Source organism: Amaranthus tricolor, chromosome 10, assembly GCF_026212465.1.
Source record: "Amaranthus tricolor cultivar Red isolate AtriRed21 chromosome 10, ASM2621246v1, whole genome shotgun sequence".
NCBI lineage: Eukaryota > Viridiplantae > Streptophyta > Magnoliopsida > Caryophyllales > Amaranthaceae > Amaranthus > Amaranthus tricolor.
In genome coordinates this window covers 3,229,382-3,251,863 of record NC_080056.1, presented here as the reverse complement: position 1 = coordinate 3,251,863, position 22,482 = coordinate 3,229,382, and the positions used below count along the sequence as shown (strand labels likewise).

Genomic DNA, 22,482 nt, shown 5'->3' with positions numbered 1-22,482 from the left:
TTTTATGTAACAATTTATGTATCATGTATGATTATATTTCGTATGTCTAAGATTTTATTAGACTCGTCCTGTTCCACTCTAATTTTAAGATTGAGTCCAACTTTTTGAATTTTAATGAGTTAAATTTATATACGAATCTAAAAATTTAATGGGCATGAGTTAGAGTGTAAATAAACCTGATCCATAATTAAACCTGGATCCAAACTCTATCCTTAACTAGCTCTTCCTATTAAATATATTTGTTTAAAATAAAGTTTCATATGATTTTTTCTAGCTTCTGATTGATTTAATTTTTGAAAACTTATTACCTGGATCAAAATACTAACTATATTTTTAACAATCTGGTTTAAATTATAAAACATAACCATAGAATCGTAATTTAAAGGTATACTTTTTCTTAATAATAAATTATTATAAAAAAATTTAAACTCTTTCGCTTATTGTCTACAAATTTGAAAAAAATAATATTTGAATTGATGTAATGAAATTGTATTAGTTAATGAAGAATTAGTTTACATTTAAAGACTTGTTATAAAAATCAAATATGCAAATGAGTTTGGACTAAGCTAATTTTACACGATTTGGTCCGACTTGAATTTTTCAACTGAAACTAACAATTTAGTCTGATTTCTAAGCCAAATCAGACCAAAGCGGACCATATGTATCCCATTACTACACTACAAAAACTCTTAACTATTTAAATATAAAAATTCCCTCCTTAATCTCACCAATTGTCTAACACAGAATCAAAATGGCAATAACACATTGCTTTTATTTGAATCAACACCATTTTGATTACATATTCCACATCAAAAATAACATTTTACATATTCAAATTATAAGATTACACTATAGCTTGATTGGCAGGAGCCTCTGATTTCCGCGGCCGCAGGATTACCCCTCAGAGATGGGAAGAGGCGAACTGTGACGGAACTTTAAAGGAGCAGACCCAAATAAACTTCGCAAAACAAAAATGTGTTTAACCCACTCTATGGAACAAACGATACAATTAGAGTCGACTCAAAGGATTTGTTAACTAAACCAACATAAATCATCACGCATCTCAGCTCGAGCTGTCCAATGGTAAAAATTGACCCAGCCCAATTCGAAATGAACACGAAACCAAACTGAAATCAACATGCAGACAATGCACGTCAAAGCTTGAAAACACAACACCTGAATCCCGAAACCAGAAACCTGAAACATGACTGATGACTCAAATCTCAGCATGCGCCTCATCAAAACATCAAACAATTCAAGATAGCTTTTTCACAAATGGATTTAGTAAAGTTTGGCCGTTGATCATCTTTGTCGTAGCGACGATTATATCATATGCCATCAGTTCCTAAAAGAAATATAATACAGTTAGAGGTTGCAGGCACAAACAACTACTACTCCATGGGAGCAATTAGATAGCAACCGTACAAAAATGATCATTTAGAGCTTTGATTTATTCCAAATCGGACCCAGGTGAAAGCATGTCCATCTATGCGTTTAGTAAGATTATGTCGTTTGATTGCAGTGGTAATTGGTTGGAATCCTCATTTTTCAACCCTTGAGAGTCATAGTTATGCAACTACACTGGTCATACGCAACTAAAATTTAAAAGCTTAAATTACGTGCAACAATTATTGTAACATTTGCACAAACCTGAGAACTGAGAAAGCGGAGGGCAGATAACTCGGCAAATGTCACCCCACCGATGAATACCACCAGTACTAGAGAGCGTCTCCCAGTAGCCGCTCTAATACATAAACAAACCCATTAAGATAAAAAGTCAGCAAAGTGTTTTTGTTGGACAGGGGGAAAACACTAGGAATGTTGCCCACAAATTTACAGAAACTTTTCAGGACTATAGCATCATAGTATCCGAAAGAAATATATTTAGTGTGTTTGAATATCGTATGAAGAAGAATAAGAGGGAAGGGAAGAGGCAAGCGGTGAATTTTCCTTCCAAAATCTTCCCATTACTGGAGGATTTGTTTACAAAATTCGAAGAAATTCCGTCCGCTACATTTCCTCTCATCCTAAGTTGTTGTCCAAATGAGGGAAGCCTCATCCGTCCATTTCCGTTCCCTTCCTTTCTCTCCATTTTCTTCCGTCTAAACACTGCATCACTACATGAACTAAATCTTTATCATCCTGGTATCTGAGTTTCTTTTTACAGACCATGAACTTTTAATCATTAGCCATGATAAAACCATGGGGAATATTAGCACATTGCTATTTTAACCGAATCGATATTAGTATTCATCAAGTGGCAAGTCATGAGGACAGGATAAAATATCATTGCTTAGGGAGAAAAGAATTATGACTCATTTTGAGATTTGGTAAAAAGTAGTAAACATATACTTGTCAACATTAGCCGATCCTCCTGACAGTGACTCCACTGATGAAGCACGTGACAGTTGCCCCTATAAAAACGACAAGAGAAAGGATCAAAGTGGTACATCACATATAAAAGCTTGCAACAACTGTATAAACACACGGGAATAAGAAATGCTCACTCTTTTAGTTTCTAAGTGTGGTCCAGGTAGTAGCTTTAGTATTTCTTCAATTGGACGCCTAGATAATCATTAAAAAACGCAACCACAATGAGCAAAAACCCACACATATATAAATGCTTAGAACTACACCAGAAAATCAATGAATCTTAGCTTCCGGAATGAACGGATAACATATAGAACGGAAATGCAAAATACAACACCGAGAACGATTACCATGCAGTACAAGCAGCAGTTCTTCCAATTTCCCAACTCAGTAAACTCATCAAAACCCCTCAGACGAAAGTATAAGTAGACTATGAATGGATTAGCGTGCAAGGAAAAAGAAACACATAAAACAAACTAGGATGAACGGTTGACTCGGTATTAAATTTAAAATGCCTTAGTGAAAGAGACCCGAGGGCTGAGACCATAACAAACATTTGAAAATTCCATGAGCACAATGACAAATGGAGTATCAAATTTCACTATCGGGCTGCTAAAATCGCTCACTTCCTTCACAGAAATGATATGTTCTCCTCAGTTTTTTTCTCTAAGCAAAACAAAAGAATCAAATCATTTACAGTTAGAATAAGTATCAAATCCCCAGCTCTGCACACCCTCTTTGCTTGACAAACAGCTCATACCAATTGTCAAAAACCCTATATGTACCAGGTGCATTCCCATGCAAAAATCGCAATAAACATGACAAATGCAAAGCAGAATAAAGTGATTTAAATACCCAAACCAACCTAAGACATCCAAGACTGGATAAACAGCATTCTTAACACCATATAGAAAGCCTCCTCGATATAGGCCAATTCATTTTTAGATACATATACACTGCTTGCAAAAGATGGGCAAGAGCCTTAGATATGGAGACCAGCAAAGGACAAGGTGACAAATAGTCAGCCCACTACAGCAACACGTAAAAGCTTTCAACTAGGAGTGATACACCAGCATTCTATTACCCCCAATACCATCATAGGAATGGTATACCGTACAACTTAAATGACACAAAAGTTCACACCTAATTATAGACATCAGAGAAACTGATGCAATAGATAGTTACTTCTACAATGTGATAGTATAGAGATCAATACAAATGGCCTGCGTTAATTTATTTTTTAAAAAAATTACCTCATACTCAATCACCCATGTTAGCTAGACCCATGAATGTTTTTTTAGGCCAAAGGATATCAGACTTTTTTTAAAATACTTGGCACATCAAGCAACATAGCTTACAGGTATTTTGTACCTCCAAAGGTATTAATGTCAAGCGTTTAATGTGATAGATCACTTGTGCAGGGGAGTCATGTCAGACGTAGAGAAAGTCTTCTTGTTGGAAAAAGACCAACCTAAACTTCATACTCGCAACAGTACGAAATGATCTTGAGCCAGACTAATATTACCCATTCTTTCATGGTTACACTTTCGTCGAGAACAGCTCACAAATTTCAAGCAAGAAGATCATTGTAACTATAATCAAAGGATCCTTGCACACCATCAAATAGCATCTGCGGCAGTGATACCATGATGTACTTCAGCTCTACTGCACATTCTAAAAGTTGGTCCATATTTCACAGGTCTAGCGTCCATATATTTGAAGAATGAAGGATAACCTAACTATAGAAAGTTGACAAAAGACAGCCATATGAACATAACTCTGCATAAGAACTTGTTTCATGTCCCACCCAAAAGAAGAAAAGAATCATGGCAGCTGAATCGTCCAAAAGAAAAGACTTCAGAGCAAAAACGATCTGATGCAGACACTATATCATAGCAGGATTTAAGAAAGGATCAGGATAGGAACATATGAGTGCCACACATTTTCTTAAATCATAAGCATCCATCAGGGTTATGCAAAAAAAAAAATTGCATTACTGAAACTAAATTCAAAATACAAAAAATTCAAACCAAAATTCCAGTAAAACAACTAAGGCTATCCAACCGAACCGAGTCTAACACATCTTAAATATTTTCCTCTTATTTTTATCATGGTCAACCATAGTGTAAAAACAAGGCTCTGTATTATCATTTTGCGGCCGTATCGTAAAAGTTTTTGAGTTTTTACCGCGACCGAAATATAGGTCACATTGAGAACAAAATCATCCACATTGACTGCGAAATCGTTTCCGCATTTGTTAGCGAACCCCTATCTTTGCAATATATATAGAATTGCATTTGAGATGTGATTGACACATAGACTGTAGAAGAATGGGAAAAGAGGAAAAATTGAAAACAGGTTATCACAAAAAGTTGCAACAGCAATAATAAATAGCTTTCATGACACTTTTCCTTACCATCCAAATCTAATGGCTTGCTGGATCAGACGTACACTAAGTGGCGCATATCCAGAGAATACATAAGAAATATCATTGGGACTGTCACAAACCATCATACCACAGAAAAAAGTTAGCATAGTAGCAAAATAGATGAAATATAATCAAAGAAAAAACTCAACGAAAATAGTTTCATATCAGATAGTTCAAACAAAGACATCCATTTACAAAAAAAGTTCATGTACTATCAATAAGAAGCTATATTTTGAATCTTCTAGGCCCCGACAGCACGTGAAACCTAACCTATTGTGATGCAACAAGGTGACACAAACCAAAAAAACCCATCTTGTCCAGTATGTGTTCTCTCAAGCAACAAATCAAACAAAAAGTTCATATCTAAATCATTTTTCATAGTAAAGAAATCTTCAAAAAAAATCAAGCAATAATAGAAATCCCAAATTTGATCTTACTATGCATACTTGATCACATTTTCCATGTGCCACATAAAGTGGGGTCTTACAGCAGTTAGCTCAAGAAAATACTGAGTTTAAGTTTCCACCAAATATATTGGAGAGATAACCTGGATTCTCTCTCCAGAAAAGCAATTCTAACTTCTGAGGGCTTCTCATCCTAATATTTTTTTCAGTTCAAGTGTTCAGCATAGATTACTAAAGTTTTAGCGTTTTAATATTTGTTAAAGAATCCTCATGCTCTATGGAATCATATCGTACTAATGTCCATTTCCAATATAAATACATTCAAATTAACAAGTATCTGGAAGCTAGCGCCTTAACAGCATATACAATTAAAACAATAAAAATCACCACAATAATGACGACTTATAACATAATGCATACTTGGCTGTATCAGTATCTTCTAATACAAGACGCAAAGCTCGTTTGATGGTCAACCAGTTGCTTCTCACATCCTGCCATGATAATCATGCAAATGAAACTACAATAAATATCTCAATAACTATCATTAATGAGTTAAAAGTGCTAGAATCAACTTTAGACAATCAGAACCTGTTTTTTAAAAAAACCTGCTTTCTCTAAATTATTCAGTGTGGCTATATGCTCAAATCCATAGCTATGAAGTATCTCTCTCCTTCATTAAGAACATAGATCATATTATACTTGGGGAACACGACAATACAAAAAAGAGTTTTTTTTGGACTTTTGAGGAAATGGCTATGACTTGTCTGACAGAGAATACATCAAAAATAAATAAATAAACTGTATAAAGTATGGATACCTCAAATAGTCATAATGTCTCTTAGGCAATCCTGAATTTGTAACAGAAAACAAGATGAGAAGCCGAAGGACACTAAGAAAAGGTTCCTGCTTGTGAATCATCTCTTCAATATACTCGAAAGATCTGCATTTTAATAAACAATGGTAGCAAAATATCAATGTATTCTTTTGACTAACTAAACTATACAAATAAAAAACATTGAAAAAATATTTAAAACATGCATAGAAAGTAATGGAACTAATGTGAATCCCCTAGCCTCCAGGATAAAACCGTCAACAAGATTGGAAACTAGAGTACTAAAGTCACTGTCAATGCCAACCAGGTAAATTTCCAGCTGTGCTCAGATATCCCACGATATTCAATGCAAGACTCCACCCAATTTAATCTTTGGAAATATTTTTGATCCAACATTCTGAAATGGTATATCTCAAACGCAAATTTCCCACTGTGCAAGGCAGCCTACTATTGGCTCCCATTGATCAGGCCTTCTATATGACTAATCTGACCACATATGACATAATCTACAATGAATCAAATCCCCTTTCGGCTTTTCCCCAAACCAACCCAGTTTTCTTGAGTCAAGCATAGGAGTAATTCATATTATTTTGGTACACTAGTTTAACTGCATCAAAGAAAAATACTTGTAACATACATGTCATAGCTCTCAGATTCCACAATAGTGTGCTCCATATCGAGACGCCCAAGAAATGATGGCTTGGATGTGAATGTCGACAAATGTTGAGCAAGATTTATGTGTCTCTAGACCAAAAATAATGAGCATGTCATATTTTGGACCTCAATAACAGTAAAGCGAACAATAACCTTGGACATTATGCTCAAGAAATCGCTTACAGTCATCTCTGGCAACGAGTTAAGCTTTTTAACAAAGTCCTTCAGCTCCGATACCGTTTGAGTCTGCAATTGTTGAATGAAAAGCAATTAATTATGAAATAGATAACTTCTTTCCTTCTATTGCTTGCCATTACAATTGAAGATAATCTCAACATTTCATCTTTTGAGTAGCTGGAAGCTATCATTGTCCCAGTATAACTTATTCCCATACGTCTGCAAGGCACATTCAAGAGTTTGGATCCCTCATTTTGGAGCAAGAGGGAGAACAAAGTCAATTTTTCAAAGCTTGACACGAAATTGATTTTTGAGATTTCAGCTTCAAATTCATCTCTAGGAATGACTTAGAAAGGTTTGGCAGTCAAATGAGTGCAATCTTAAAAGTTTTTACACTCTCACTTCAACAAAAAACGGAGAGTTATTCAACGAGAAAGGAGATTCAACGAGAAAGTTCACCATTGTTTGATTGCATCGAATAGTAAGACAATCTAATATCAAAACAAAAAAAATTCCTAGAAATGAATTCCCTTCCAATTTTCCAAAAGTTCAAACACAACTAGTTCACATTTGCACATATGGATACATGCCCTTCGAATACTCACAATTCATCAATGAGAGACAATGTTTTGCTAGTCACCTCCAGCAAGAGATAAGAGAAGCACAATTGCAGGTGCTTTCCACAAGTAATATAATAATTTACACATCAACACAAGAACATGATGGATTCAGCAGTAGATAACTTACAGTTGTTGTTATGTCTGCATAATCTTGTTTCATGGATGTGGCTTTTTGACGTAGGACCTGAAATTATATTACATAATATCACAATGAAAAAGAACGAAAAACCATTTTACTAATAACTTGACAGTTACTATGAACGATTGAAAACCTGAACAACAACTTCAAAGTTTAGGTCTCGAGTTTCCTTAAATAGCTTGTCGCTAAATAACCAAAAAAGAAAAAACAAACAATAAGTGATATAGCATTATATAGGTTTTTTTAATATGAAAAATGATGCAAACACCTCAAATCCAACACTAATGGAGAATAGAGACATTTCTAATACACGTCTAGAAAATTAAATGGGAAGACGAATGTTGTTTCCAAGCATTTAACAAAGAGATGAACAAACTAACTTTTTTAATAGCCATCATTAGCTATATAATTGTTTCCACTATTGTAAATATTAGCATCCAAACAAAACTGCATACATACATATATATAAATATATATATATATATATATATATATATATATATATATATATATATATATGGAACCATGATAATTGAAATTGATTATTTTAGTTCTGGATTAGTATAAGTTTTGGAGCGAATAATCTAATAAAGTATAATCTTTGTTACCAAAGATCTCTCATGTTGATTTGTTTAGGTTCATCTAGCTGACCTCATATGTAGGGACTAGACGTTGTGGCATCGTTGTGTTGCTTTTGTTGTGGTATGGCTCAAATGCAAAAGCCACATAATTTAGCAGGCACACAATAGGCATAACAAAACTAAAGATCGTGCACAAGGCAAAACAATTTTACATAGTACTTTCACTAGGAGCTTGGAAGGGGAAACTAATGTCAGTTGATGTCTAAGGAGAATTCCTAAAAATATTTCTTACTATACCTTGAATTCAGAGGTACTTTAACCTTTTTCCCTTCCTGTTGAACACCCATAATAGATGCATCAAGCTCCACAGCCCCATTATTCACATGTAGAATCTGCAATTGTCCAAGCATCACGATGGTTGAAAAGGCAATTGAACATTTGAATATATCTATATGATCCATAGAGCAAAACCAAGGCCGTGTTGGTAAGGGCTTTCAAATTTACTTCTGTCAAGGTGTAAAAAATCGCACTTTAGGCTGTTTCAAGAGATATTTCACAATTTCAGCCGAAATTTGGTAGTAAGAGTACGACAACCGCAACAGCGAGTCATAACCGCATTTCTGCACTATGATAAGATCTCTCCTTTTCATTTTTCTCAGAAGACAAGGGAATTGACCAGAAAGAACAATACTGATGCTGCTAGTGAGAAATGAACTTCTCCATTGATCTAACCTCTCCTTCAACTAGCTCCATGATGTCAAATTTCACTAAAATATGTACAAAGCCGCTTAGCATCAAATAATCTCCCCCCTTTTCCATCCCGACAGAGTTTGATCATATTGAAACTGCAATATAATATCATTCTAATCTCTATTTTAGTGAAAGATCAGGGGAAAAAAACTGATAGCGGGTGCAGATTTTGCTAGTTGAAGTTCTAGAATAGTGTTGTGTTGTAACTTTGTAATAGTTTACAATTCAATTATATATGACACTCCTTCCATCCCAAGTTAGTTGACATATTTTCCTTTTCTTTTATCCCATTGTAGTTGACATATTTTTATATTTTTTGGGTTTTTTCTTACCCAAACCTAAATTTAATCATCCACCCTTATCTTTCGAGCACCCAGTTCATTTATTAAATCATATTCCAAATTCATATTACTCACCCCACAATGAATATCACATACTCCTAAAAGGCCTTATGTCATTAATAATCCTCTCCAAAAATATAAAGAATGTTCCAATCAATAGTGTACTTGTCATTATTTCACGTGCAAATTAACCCAAAAACAACACATGTCACCAAAAATGGAACATGAGGAGCATACTATCTGGAAATAAGAATATCCTGGGAAACGTTACACCATTCCTTATCTTAATTTCTCTATCTCTTACCTCATCCAGCAAGCCTTCGTATGTTAACTGAGAACACATAGGAGTAACCATGTCAACCTGCATAGAAAAAATTACTGGTCAGAGAGTGAACACATAGGTCAATCATAACACAAAAACTCATTTCTACTTTCATAAAATAGAGGGTAAACAAATGACTGTCTCAGTCGCACTGTAGCAATACATAGAGCATATCATTTTTTCACTAAACAAAATAGGGACATGCATTACTATCCTACAAATCGAATAATCGAACATCAAGTGGAATGCACCCAACATAACCTACATTTTCGCCCGCAAAGTAAAGTAAAAAAATTTGATAGATATTTACCGAAGTTAAAAACTTATGGTACCTTGTTCAATTATGTATGATGTATCTATAGAAAATAAATTCAAAATAGTACCTCTCTATCTAGCAAAATCAGCGTACTTATTTCCGGCACCACCTGAAATAAAATCACCCATGTACAGAAAAGAGTGAATAGAATACTTGGTAAAGTGATTACCAACTTTATATTGACTTACAAACTTCATGAAGAATCAGAAATCAAGGCTCAATTACATCTGCTACGTTGACAGGATCTTCTGTCTGCATCCTGTCGAGAATCTCCGCAACACGTAGTGAAGCCTTGCCTTTTGCCCTTAAATTCGGTATCACACCAAACGAAAACTATATACAAGTAAAATATAAGAGTTAAAAAACGACAAGAACAAGACAACAGAGCCACTCTTAGAAATGAAGCTTCCTACAAGTTGTTCAAGGAGAGACTATTTTTAATTTAATTAACATTATTTTATCTTTGTTATTAAATATAGAGTACCATATTAAAAACTAAAAGGAATTAAGATAGAACTCAATGCACCTAAGTGAATGTTCTTTGTAAATGGACCTAGTATTTTATGTCACAAAACTCGCGAAGGAAAATCAGGTACAGAATCTACAGATGTGGAAAAAACAAAGAGTTTGGTTGTTTAGTACATTTTCAAGTCTGTTTCCAGTGTTTGGAATCAATAATTGAGATTACTTAAAAAATAAAAATCTCGAGTAAAATACATTAATTACCATTTGTTTTGAAGGACATAGACTGACAAATGAGAAAAAATTTATGCCAAGAGGCAACAACTCCTAAATTGCAGGAAAAGCACACTATCAAGACACACTTAATCAAAGGTTCAAGTTCATATAATACTGAATTCTTCTATATTAATATGAAATTGGACACAGATCTGATCAATAGAGAGATTGCCACCTACCACCCAGAAATCACATAAGAAATTGCAAACTCTCGAAACATATGAGCCAACTATGAGACCAATCACACAACCTGGACAACTTAATGTCACAGAAAGGTAGGTATTTCACCATAGAAAGAATAGAACATATAATTATCTTTTGTCTTCATTGCTTTGAAATATTAAAAAGCAAAGAGCTACTAATGTCTCGGCAAAAACATTAGGTAAAAGTATTTGTCCTCTCAACTGAGTCGTTGACATTATTAGACAACTCAAGATATCAAAATCCTCCATATCATTAAGTCGAAAATTCCCTTCTAAACCTTCAGAGAGACTTTCATTGATGAATGATACAAAACAAAAATAAGTTTTAGGCCATATTATAACGGTCTAAACTAAAGTTTGTAACATTCTCCAGAGTGGTCATTAGCATGTACATTTTATTTTATTTTTTTTACCTAACTAGGAACTCCTCTGGTGAATGCTACTAAATACGTTTCTGCCTTAGGTCATATTAGAATGGTCCAAAGTTTGTAACATTCTCCACAACAATAATTAAGCATGCATATTTTACGTTTTCTCCAGAACTTATCTTGCAATAATAAAGAAGAGGCATACAAGCCTTTAAGTATATCAAACCCAAGCCTGGGATAGGAAAAAGAACTGTATAGGATCTAGAAAACATGACTAAGGAATCCAATATGAATGATGAGGACATGCGACAGGCCATTTTCAGGATTTTGACTTTTGTTATGACTCAATAGGAAATTTGAACTCGGATGTATATTGTATATATAACTTTCTCTTTCTTACTAATTTTCTAATTATGAGTAGAGTGGCATGAACGCAGCACACAAACTTCAAGAATAAAACCCTAAACTCACTCATGTACAAAATGCTACATAATTTTAAATGTTCAAGGATAATATCCTATTCTTACTATGCCTTCTGTATTCAGGTTTCCTCACAAGCAAAAGTGACAATATATCTAATTTTACATCACAAGACCAACACCTTACAACTCAATATAGAAAACAGCAAGAGATGGACAAACCTCAAGCTTATGAATAGCTTTTGCAATATGCCACAGTGCACTTGTATCACCATCAACAAGGCACTCCTAGACCACAACAAAGGAAAAGGCTAAGAATATAGTCATTTTACACCAAAACTTTAAGTCAGCATTACGAGAACAAAGCTATTACCTTATATGCAAGGTCGAGTTCAAAAGATATTACATCCTCGTCAAGTGGGACCAAGTATAACGGGTATTCTCCAATTGTCAATAAATCATGTACTTTCTCCTTTTTCAGTATCTGCACCCAGAAAGAGACGACTCAAGTAAAAAAAATTCTGCTTCATTGAAGCTGTATGATTACATTATTTCTATCAAACTGTTATTCAAACTGTATATTATCCAACCAAAATTTCAGTCCCACTATCAAAGTAGTATTACCATCAAAACTATCAACCTCATCATATCTTTAAGGTCCAGAAATAACATAGTTGCTTTGTATCATTGTATTTATCAGGTAAAAAAATTACTATAACCACTCCCAGCTCCCCCCCCTCCGTGCATCATATACTGGGCATCAAGAACTAAATCAAGTGAAAGTTGGAGGTACCTGTTCACATGCCACTGAACGTCGAGGAACAAAATAAAGAAAATACTCCCGTTGTAATCCCTTTGATGTGCTGTCATTAATATGCAAGGAAATATGTCTCATAAGTTCAAGATGATTACATACAAGGTACACAACCTTTGTACACTCAGTTTGCAGAGGTTCAGCTGACAAATGCCGCAGCTCTACCCCGTGTTCCTGTCCCATAAGCCAATAAATTTCATCATAACCTTACATATGCCATGACTGATCAAACAAGCTTGTGTTTTTCTCTTTAACTCACATTTATAGCATGAGGAAAAACAATATCAGCACAGCAGAACAAAAGCATAAATTTGAAAAGGGGGAAGAGAAAAGGTGCAGAAATAAAGTATGCACAGGATTGTGCAACAGACATCTCACTGTGCGAACACAAAAACACATACCAAATAAACACACAAAACATCATTCTGTCCTCTTTTCTATCTCATACAATCAGCTGTGACACCCCCTTTCTTAATTTGGCACAGTTCAGATTCCTTTATCTACTGATCAAAAACAAAAAACGGGTATTTTCCTTTATAAACTACATGTTCTAGGCATATTCAGTTTTAAAATTTATTCTAGTCGTTTTTTAAAGAGAAACCTACACGGCTATACCCATTTCTTTTCAATCTCTCTCTATAAGGTACCAAAAAGGGTTTGAAACAAATGGCCACAAATGCACCCTTTACGTCATCTAGAAGACGTTAGCAAGATTATTATATCAAGCCATTGTATATTTTCAGGCAAATAGCAATCAATCAGCGACAGGCATACTCACATATCCGACTAAACTCAGCCATTGTATATCTTCAGTACAAAATAAAAGTAAAATTGCATAATCATGTTGTTAATGCAAGTACCCAGAACAAAGCGCAAACCGAAGATCTGAAAAACATTTCCCTACAACTAAATTCCAAGGCGAGGATAAAGATTAGGATAAAAGTAGCTCGGGCAATCCAAGTAATCAGAAAATAACAAAGTACAATTCATCAATGTCATCAAAAGCTACACCAAAAGATAACTAAAAACAACTGCTTCGGTATGAATGAGTTACCTTAAGAAGTGCAGTTTGGACAATCAGTGAGAGTGACCCACTAAGCTTAGGATCAATAACCAGACATTTTTTCCCACGAATCTGTTCGACAGAAGATTGAAATTGTCGATAAAAAGGGATTTTATTAAAACCCAATATGAAGAGAATAAATTAGCCATGTATGCCAATAAAACTCACATTTTTTAGGATCGTTAACAGCTCTTTCTGAGATTGAGCTCTATAATTTAATCAAATTGGGAACAAAACAGTCAATGATCATTAGCAATCATCAAAGTACATGTAAAAACAGGACGCAAATAGGCATAGGCGGATACCTGAGAGAAGATAAATCAATGGGAGCGTTATCCAAATTGGGTATTTGAGCCATAATTGCAAAACTGTAACAACACAAAACCAATTCTAGCCTTTAGGAAGTGTTTAGGATCGTGGGTTTATTTCCAATTCCTTGATTATGATTCTGGAAACTGAAATCTTGACATTTAATTGCATATTATACATCTTGAATTTTAAAATGGATCAACTATCGTACAAAAATCCTATGAAAAGAACAATTTGCTATAGAATAGATCTTATTACCAGCAACAGCAACAGCAAGTTTTTATGCTGGGAATCTCAGGCTAAGGAGTATTTGAATTATTCAACGGGAATCATACAGAAGTATATCGATGGTTGGAAAATGGAGAATGGAGAATGGAGAATGGGGAATGGAGTTGCTTCTTCTACATCCAGTTCTGTCTTCTGACTTCGAGGGAGATAATGGAGGTTTTTCTTTATTTTCTTATTTTTGGATGGGTAAAAAGATGTGTTTTAATGTGAAATTTGACGGATTAAATTAGGCAATAGAACATTTAAAAAAAAGATGGCTCGGAATTAAAATTATACGGATTTTGCATTATGAGTCTATGACTATGAATTTGATGGAAAGTGGAGAGATGTAGGTGTAAAAAGCTTTATCGGTCATAGTAGTACATAATTGGTCAGTAAAGAGGTGTTGCCTGTCCTAAATTCACCTGCTCCCCTCATACCATTATACTCCCTCCTATTCGCCTTAGGAGTTTCATTTGACTTTTTACGGATTTTAAGGAGAGTCAAAAATAGGACCCTAAGGGTAGGAAAGAGAGTGATATTATGAGTTTTTAATGTAAGGGAGGAAAATTAGTATGGGTAATGAAGGGTATAATTGAAAATAAGATAAAGCTACTAAGGGCATAAAAGTCAATAAACCCATACCAAAAATAGAAATGAAACAATTAAGATAACTTGACCATAAAAGGAAATGGGACACATAAGCTGAATAGGAGGGAGTATTAATTTGACCAACACCCATACACACTCAGGGGGCGTTTGGTTCGCACAAGGGAATCGGAATGGAATGAGGAAAGGGAATGAAGGAGAAAGGAATGGATTCCCCTAATTTAGCCTAGTCGTTTGGTTGTGTTCAGGAAACGGAATGAACTGCTGAATGATTCCCTTTGTGACTGTTTGGTTCAAGCTAAGGAATCAAAATTTGAGTTTATAAATTCTTTTATATTTTCTCCAAAAATAAGTAGTTGTTATATGATAAACTTGAAAAACTTATTTTTTGAAAAAACATAACTCTAAATAATAACAATGTAGCTCGATTAATTATATATAATGACTTGTTTGTAGATCAAAATACATACGAAAAGTGTTCTAGTCCTTTTCAAAATCATTCATGGAACCACAACATTAGATCTAAGCATTACTATTTCCTCCAAGAAGACTTTTAACGTAATCACTTTTCAAAGCGTCGGGACACTTTGAAAATATGAGGAGCTTGTTCGGTTGTGAGGTTAGAATGTTAGCCACTTCAAAAACTTGGTTAGGAGTTACACCTTCTAAATTAAAAGATAGTAGTTCCTCTAACACTTTCTCAGTCTGTTCAACTATTTTTTGCTCACGATCATCAATGCGGGCCCATCACATTTGCCATAGTTGAAAGATGAACATTCATGTCTTTCATGAATGCTTGTAAGCTAGCCAACTCATTAGAACTATCTTCACCAGCATTTCCTCTCTTACTTCTTTTATTAGAAGTTTTTTCAGTCTTCATCTTTTTGGCAGGAGGAGAAGTAACAGTTTGAGTGGCATTACCACTAGCATCAATTCCTTCGTCATCACTTGAATCTAGTGTAACTTGTGGAGGGGCAACATTTTGCAAATTCTTGATTGCTTCAACATAATCTTCAGCTGGTTTTCCGGTAGCATAATCCTTGCCGTAAACATTCATGAGTTCATGAAAGTGCGGAAATGAAACTCCAAACAGGTTTTTGCAATTCGGATGATTCTGAACCAAACATTCAAATGTACAACATCATCAAACAATCTCAAACATAATTGAACCATACTATTCATAGTAAACAATCTCAAATGTACAAAGGTTGGCATACCTTGCAAAACTCATCATAAACAGCCCGATCTACAGAAATCATTTTTTTTTCATCATCCCAAACGAATCCACTTGTATTTAACATTTGAGAAATAGCCCTAAACAATCTCTAAAAGTACACCAAATGTGTATCGACTTATACGAAGATAGTTCCTACACAAAGTGTCACTTTCTCTGATCATTCTATTCAAGTTGTGCAATCTCATTTTTCTCCTAGTTTTTTATCAAGCTTAACATAATGGGAATCGTATATAGTTTTTCTCATCGAGTAGAACATCAAATGTAGCAACACAACACAATTAATCATAGTAATTATGAACCGAATACAGTCCCAATTTCTCTTCCTTTTCAAAGAAGTACCAATGCTAGCCATTTTCTGTACAAATGAACATCAATAAGAACATCAAAGAACTACCAAGTACCTTGTTTCCATGTATTCTTAAAAACCAAACAAACAAAGAATCAACAACACATTGCTACTTCACATTGAATACCAAATGAAACACAGTACGATTAGAACCAAAGCTTGTGATATCAACAACACATATCTCAACAAATACAGAATACAAACCTACAAAATACAACACCAATACAGCTTGTGATATCATGGCAATGTTTATGTATAACCCCTCTAAGGTCATATCATGTTTAAGAATCACAGCGAAATTAAAACCCCCATTATACACCACATCACCACCATTATGAAAAAATTACACATTCAAATACACAACAACCGGCTAATACTCCATTTCTTGCATAAAATATGACAAAAAATAGTATAATTTCATAGGAGCATTTCATCGAGCACATCATGTGCATCCTATAACTCATATAATCAATAGCAGCAGAAACCCAAATTATAGTATAATCATAATAATATCATGAATAAATACTAAACAAATACAGGAATCCAGAACAATTAAGCCAACTTCAACAACAATTAGTAGCAGAACACGAATGAAGAAGAACACGAATCGACAATAGCAGCAGCAGCATAGAATCGACATGAATTACAGAGCTTCAACATCCGAAAATGGCGGTACAACAGAGAATGAAGAAGAACAACGAGTGAAGAGGAAGGAGATTCAAATCAACAAGTAACTTACATTTGACAATCGATGCAGCAAAATCGAGCGTGAGAGAAATGGCAAAGCAGCAGGAGGAACGACGCGCAAGGAAGAGATGAGAACTTGAGGAAGAAGAACGACGCACGACGAATGGAAGGAGATGGCAAGTATGGCGGCAGCACGCTAGTAGGGTTTGGAGAGGACAGCTTCAAGAATGGGGAAGGGAATGGAATGGGAAAGTGAAGGGGGAGGTGGGGAATGAGGTTTACCTCATTTGAGTAAACCTAAACCTTAAAATGGGGAAACGAAATCATTCTAAATGCGAACCAAACAACATCAAAGGGAATGGGGTATTTCCATTCCCTTTCCCTTTCCTTAAGACCCCCAACCAAACGCCCCCTGAATCCGTTCTCATATCTATATTGTACTATTTTAAATTAATTTTGTATTTTTTTATTAAAAACTACGTATAAAATTAAAAATATTAGTTTTATTAAAATCTCATTAAGTATGACTTCAATTTATTATCCAAAACCGCATTGTCCTAACACTTTGACTTATCCCTTAATCAATCAACTTTATTGTAAATTTTCATATGTCTTTGAAACTTCATTGTTTTTTATCAATTACCGATAAAAATATAGGCATACTGAGAACGTAGTCCTGCGGCCATATTAGGTGAATCTTATTTTATATATATAGGATTAAATAAAAAGGATTTTAAAATGAGAAGGATTAGAAGGATTTTTATTTGATTTTGTTTTGTTACTATATATACAAAAAAGGATACTATGTTATATTTTAAAAATTATTTCATAGTTATTTTTCTGTGTAATATAGTTACTTTTACAATTATGTACTTTTGACTCAATTAATAAATTATGACCATAGATTTTTTATATTTTAGTGAAATCAAGGGTGTAGAGTCCTTCTTATCCTTCTCATTTTCAACCCCTTCTCATTGGATCTCTTCCATATATATATATATATATATATATATATATATATATGGAAGAGATCCAATGAGAAAGAGTCTTTAAATGAGAAAGATGATAAGAATTTACAACCATTGATTTAAGTAAGATCTAATGCTTCAAAAAAAATTAAAAAGAACCGGTTTATTTATAGCCAAAATAAAACTTAAACCGTGTGTTCTCTCTCTTCGAAGAACAAAACAGCAAAAACAACTTCTCACCCTTCTCTCTTTGATTAAGTGCAAAAGTCCAATCAAATCACTGTAAAAAACTTCACCTTCTTCCCGAATTTAATCAATTCAAAAAACTTAAGTCTCCATTGCTGACAATCAAGTAAGTTTTTTAGTGACTTTACATTTTACAAGTTGATTTTTTTCACATTATATCATTCTTTTTCTGAATTTTAGGGTCATAGATATGGGGTATCAATTGCTTTCTACTAGTCTTTTATCATAAAATTGTAGATTTCAAAATAATTTTTCATTTTCTTGCATCTTAGGGTTTTCGAATTGGGGAAAATGATTTTAGGGTTTTTGGAAATCAAATTTGTTCATTTTATTAGACTGTTTCCGGGTTTCAACTTTTGTGTTCTTTGTCCATAATACCTTACTTTGGGGATAGAACTAGGAAAAAACTGATATGAATTAGTATTCCTTATAAAAGATTACTATGTGCTTAAAGAAGGTTACTATATTCTTGGAAAGCATTACTATTACAATGTAGTATAATTTTCTATAAGCCTATTAGCTCAATTAGGTCGAGCACTGTGTATTTGTGCTTACATTGCACAGGGGATGTGGGTTCAAATCCTACATAGGCTCCTACTTCTTAGGCTCAATTTTCTTTAAGATAAAGATGTTTGGTTTAAGATGACTATTTATTTACTATTGCTTTAATGTTTTCTTATTATAACATATTGTATTCTTAGAAAAAGTTACTATGTTAGTAAACAATATTATAATTATATAGAGTTACTGTCTTCTCATATGTAATTTTGAAAAAACAAATTCAAAATAACCAGTTTACTATTTTTACATATGAGATCAATATGTTTGAAAACATGTTTAATTACAAAAGAGAAGACATAGTATATCATTAACTCATCAACGTTTTTTTACAATTACAAAAAGATAAGACAGTAACTATACATAATCATAGTAACCTTTAATCATGACATATTATCTTTTTCTAAGAACATAGTATCACATTAACTTTTATAAGATCATCTAAGAACGTAATATATCATTAACTTGGCAAAGTTTTTTCATAATTACAAAAGAGAAGACAATAACTATATATAATCATAGTAACTTTTAATCATAATATAGTATTTTATTCTAAGAACATAGTATCTCATTAACTTTTACAAGATCATCCTAAGAACATAGTATATCACTAACTCAGCAAAGTTTTTTCACAATTACAAAAAGAAAATACAATAACTATACATAATCATAATAACCTTTAATCATAACATAATATGTTTTTATAAGAACATAGTATCTCATTAGCTTTTACAAGATCATCTAAGAACAAAGTATATCATTAATTCAACAATGTTTTTTGCAATTACAAAAGAGAAGACGGTAAATATACATAATTAATATGTTTGAAAAACATGTTCAATAATATCACCACAATTTGTCATATTATTTTTACAAAATACAAATAATAGCCTATGTAGGATTTGAACCTACATCCTCCATACAAAAAAGATTAGAGAGCTCTACGAATTGAGCTTATAGGCTTAATGAGTCATAGAAAGATCACTATAAGGGAAAACAAAGTCACTATGAGTGATATGACATATAATATTGACAATGCCATAAAATAACTTGATAATTAGTAAGAAACAATGAGACCAATACACACTCTGCATCAAATCAACCATCATAGAACACAACAAAAATAAGCACACAAAAATCTACACCCAAACATCAATAATAAAAACACAATCAACACTATAATCATAAAACCCTAACTTACCTTCATTATCTTCTTTAGTAATGTGAAAATGGTGAAATTGAGAAAATCTTTCCTCTAAATAAAACCAATAGAAAAATCAAGCATAAAACTTTAAAAACCAAGAAATAAAATATCAATCAAAAGTAAATTAATAGAACCTTCATAAAAGCAATAACCGTAAAATAGGAAGTTTGAAAAAAACCTGAAAAAAATCAACAACAAAATCTAAAATATAATAGTATTCAAGAAACAAATCAGATTAAAAAAAAAAAAAAAAGAGAAGAAAAAATGAGGAACAAATCAAATTTTCTCAATGCCAAATAATCCAAAAGGTAGATCTCCAAAAATGCAAAATTCTAACTAAAAAATCCATAAATTTCGAATAAACCTAAAATTTAATTAGAAGCCCTAAAATTTTGATGAACTAAAAAATCTATCAATACAAACATAATCTCGAACGATAAAAAAAACCCTAAAAAAAATTTAATGAATCAAAAACAAAAACGAGTACTTACGAACTTAAATATGAAGAATCACAATGTAAATTGAAAGAACTGATGAAGTAAGATGGAGAGAAATGCTAAAACAGTTGATGAAGATCCACGAAAAAACCCAGAGAGAGAAATAGCTATGTTTACAAGATTGAGATTTGAGAGAGCAATCTCTAAACAGAATTTACACCTCAGTAATTTTTATTCAAACTAAATTCGTTGAACAATTGGTTATGATTCGATTCTCAAATGATTCTTACATTTTTTCAGCCAACCATGTAAGTTGTAACATCATAATAATAAAAAACAATGTTGAAACTTGAAACTTTTTCTTCCAGAATTGTTAACAGCTCTTTGTTTTTTCCATTGTTTTCATGTTCATCCCCTTAAAATTTCTCCATAAATATCTTCCGCTAGCCATATCAACAAATACCCAGAAACCATCTTGGATTATCTGCAAATGCCCACATTTCAAATTTTAGAATCAAATAAAAATTTACCTAATAATGGATAAGCTTTAATAATCAACTTAAATATTTGAAATGATTTTCATCAGAAGTCAATATGACAAAAAGATCTCAATTTGAATCTCATTCACGAAAGCGCCAAACATACATAAAAAAGAAAAAAGGTTTAAACTGTATTTCCACTTTTTAACTAAATGGCTATTGTGTAAAAAAGCTTAGTAAAATATGCATTTGGCAAATAACATTTCCAATAACTTTTTTGTTAACTTTTTCCTCCTGACTTTATGATTATTCAAATAGAAAAATTAAAATGAATTCGGTTAATAATATCACTTTAAAGTCTAAACCAAAAAAATTAAATCAAATAGTTTTATATACTTTGATTTTTTTACTCGCCTTTTATCTAACAAACAATCAATTAATCAATAATTAATATTTACCATATGCATTCATAATAATCGACTTAAAGAGTTAGCTTATCAACATTTAGTTGATCAAATCAGCTAACAATTTCGGTCAATGATTTCAACCAACCACTAATTGCCAAACACACCCATAAGGCCATTAACAATTCTAAACTTCAATCATCAATCTGAGCATGTGGTTAAAATGGTTCCTCAAAAAAAAAAAGAAGGAAAAAGATTTATACCATTTTAAAGCTTCTTTCTTGCTTATGATCAATTGATGATGATGATGATGAAGTTTTTCCATCATCAGAAATGACGATATCAAGCTCAGGTGATGAACGAAATGATCTCCATGCCAAAAACCCAGCCAAAATTGCAGAAAAAAATACCAAAATGAATCTTAAAGGACACATAATTAACGATAATTAATCTTAATTTCTTTTTTTCAAAATTTTTTCTATTTTTTTATTGGTTTGTTTATATAATTTCAATCTCCTACGTTGATTTTTCCAGCAAGATCAAAGGAAAATAATCATGATTGGAAAAATCTTTGCAGGAGAAACAAGAGGAAGAAGGGATGTTTGGAATTTGCAGATTGAAAACAATATGTAAATGTAAGGTTGTCTACATGTATAATTAATATATAATAACAGTATTTTTAATTAGTTGTTGTGGGGTAGGACCCAATATTTTAGGAACTACTCTACTCTACTGACTTTTTTTTAAAAGGGCAAACTTTTGTTTATTTCATCCGTATATTAAATTTAAATTTATATATTATTCGCATATTTTTTTTATTTTGCAAGACTTTTTCTACTTTTTTTTAACTTTGCACCATAAAATTCAAATATGTTTGAATAAGAGTTAATTGATGTCTATGATGCAAATTGAAAAAGGATATATAAAATATTATATTTCGATAGGACGTTGTTAAAAAATAACTCACATTTAAGCATGGTACATTACTACTTTTGTTACTAATTGGTTTTAACATGAAATATTTTGTATACAGTCAACTATCTTCTTATGTGGGTTTTGTTACTGCCTAATAATAAATTTATCAGACGATCTCGAAATAAAATGTTCGTATTCTCATAAATTGTATAACTGTATAAGATAAGACCTTATCATACATTAATGTGTGTATTAAATATTTCTTTTTCTTTTTTTG

General features: G+C 32.8%; 2 protein-coding genes across 3 annotated transcripts; both read right to left on the bottom strand.

Moving 5' to 3' along the window:
• Positions 1–752: 752 nt before the first annotated feature.
• LOC130825123 (vacuolar protein-sorting-associated protein 33 homolog) lies at positions 753–14,425 on the bottom strand. 2 transcript variants are annotated; one of them, XM_057690172.1, is made up of 23 exons: positions 14,107–14,425; positions 13,845–14,001; positions 13,708–13,747; positions 13,531–13,611; positions 12,456–12,650; positions 12,036–12,146; positions 11,885–11,950; positions 10,160–10,267; positions 10,002–10,043; positions 9,601–9,657; positions 8,503–8,597; positions 7,758–7,809; positions 7,613–7,669; positions 6,872–6,934; positions 6,672–6,778; positions 6,020–6,142; positions 5,791–5,872; positions 5,623–5,693; positions 4,787–4,867; positions 2,508–2,565; positions 2,353–2,414; positions 1,651–1,744; positions 753–1,345 (listed from the first exon to the last, which is right to left on the bottom strand). In XM_057690172.1, the coding sequence occupies exons 2-23, from the start codon at positions 13,895–13,897 to the stop codon at positions 1,256–1,258; spliced, it is 1,788 nt and encodes a 595-aa protein (XP_057546155.1). In that variant the 5' UTR covers positions 13,898–14,001; positions 14,107–14,425; the 3' UTR covers positions 753–1,255. The 2 variants fall into 2 exon arrangements, with proteins under 2 accessions (XP_057546155.1, XP_057546154.1); XM_057690171.1 differs by having other exon boundaries at positions 13,845–13,907; positions 14,107–14,424.
• A 4,656-nt stretch (positions 14,426–19,081) lies between these two features.
• On the bottom strand, positions 19,082–22,030 carry LOC130824742 (uncharacterized). Its single transcript, XM_057689761.1, has 2 exons — positions 21,554–22,030; positions 19,082–20,891 (listed from the first exon to the last, which is right to left on the bottom strand). Exons 1-2 carry the CDS (start codon positions 21,722–21,724, stop codon positions 20,781–20,783), a joined length of 282 nt encoding a protein of 93 aa, XP_057545744.1. The 5' UTR covers positions 21,725–22,030; the 3' UTR covers positions 19,082–20,780.
• Between the last annotated feature and the right edge of the window lie 452 nt (positions 22,031–22,482).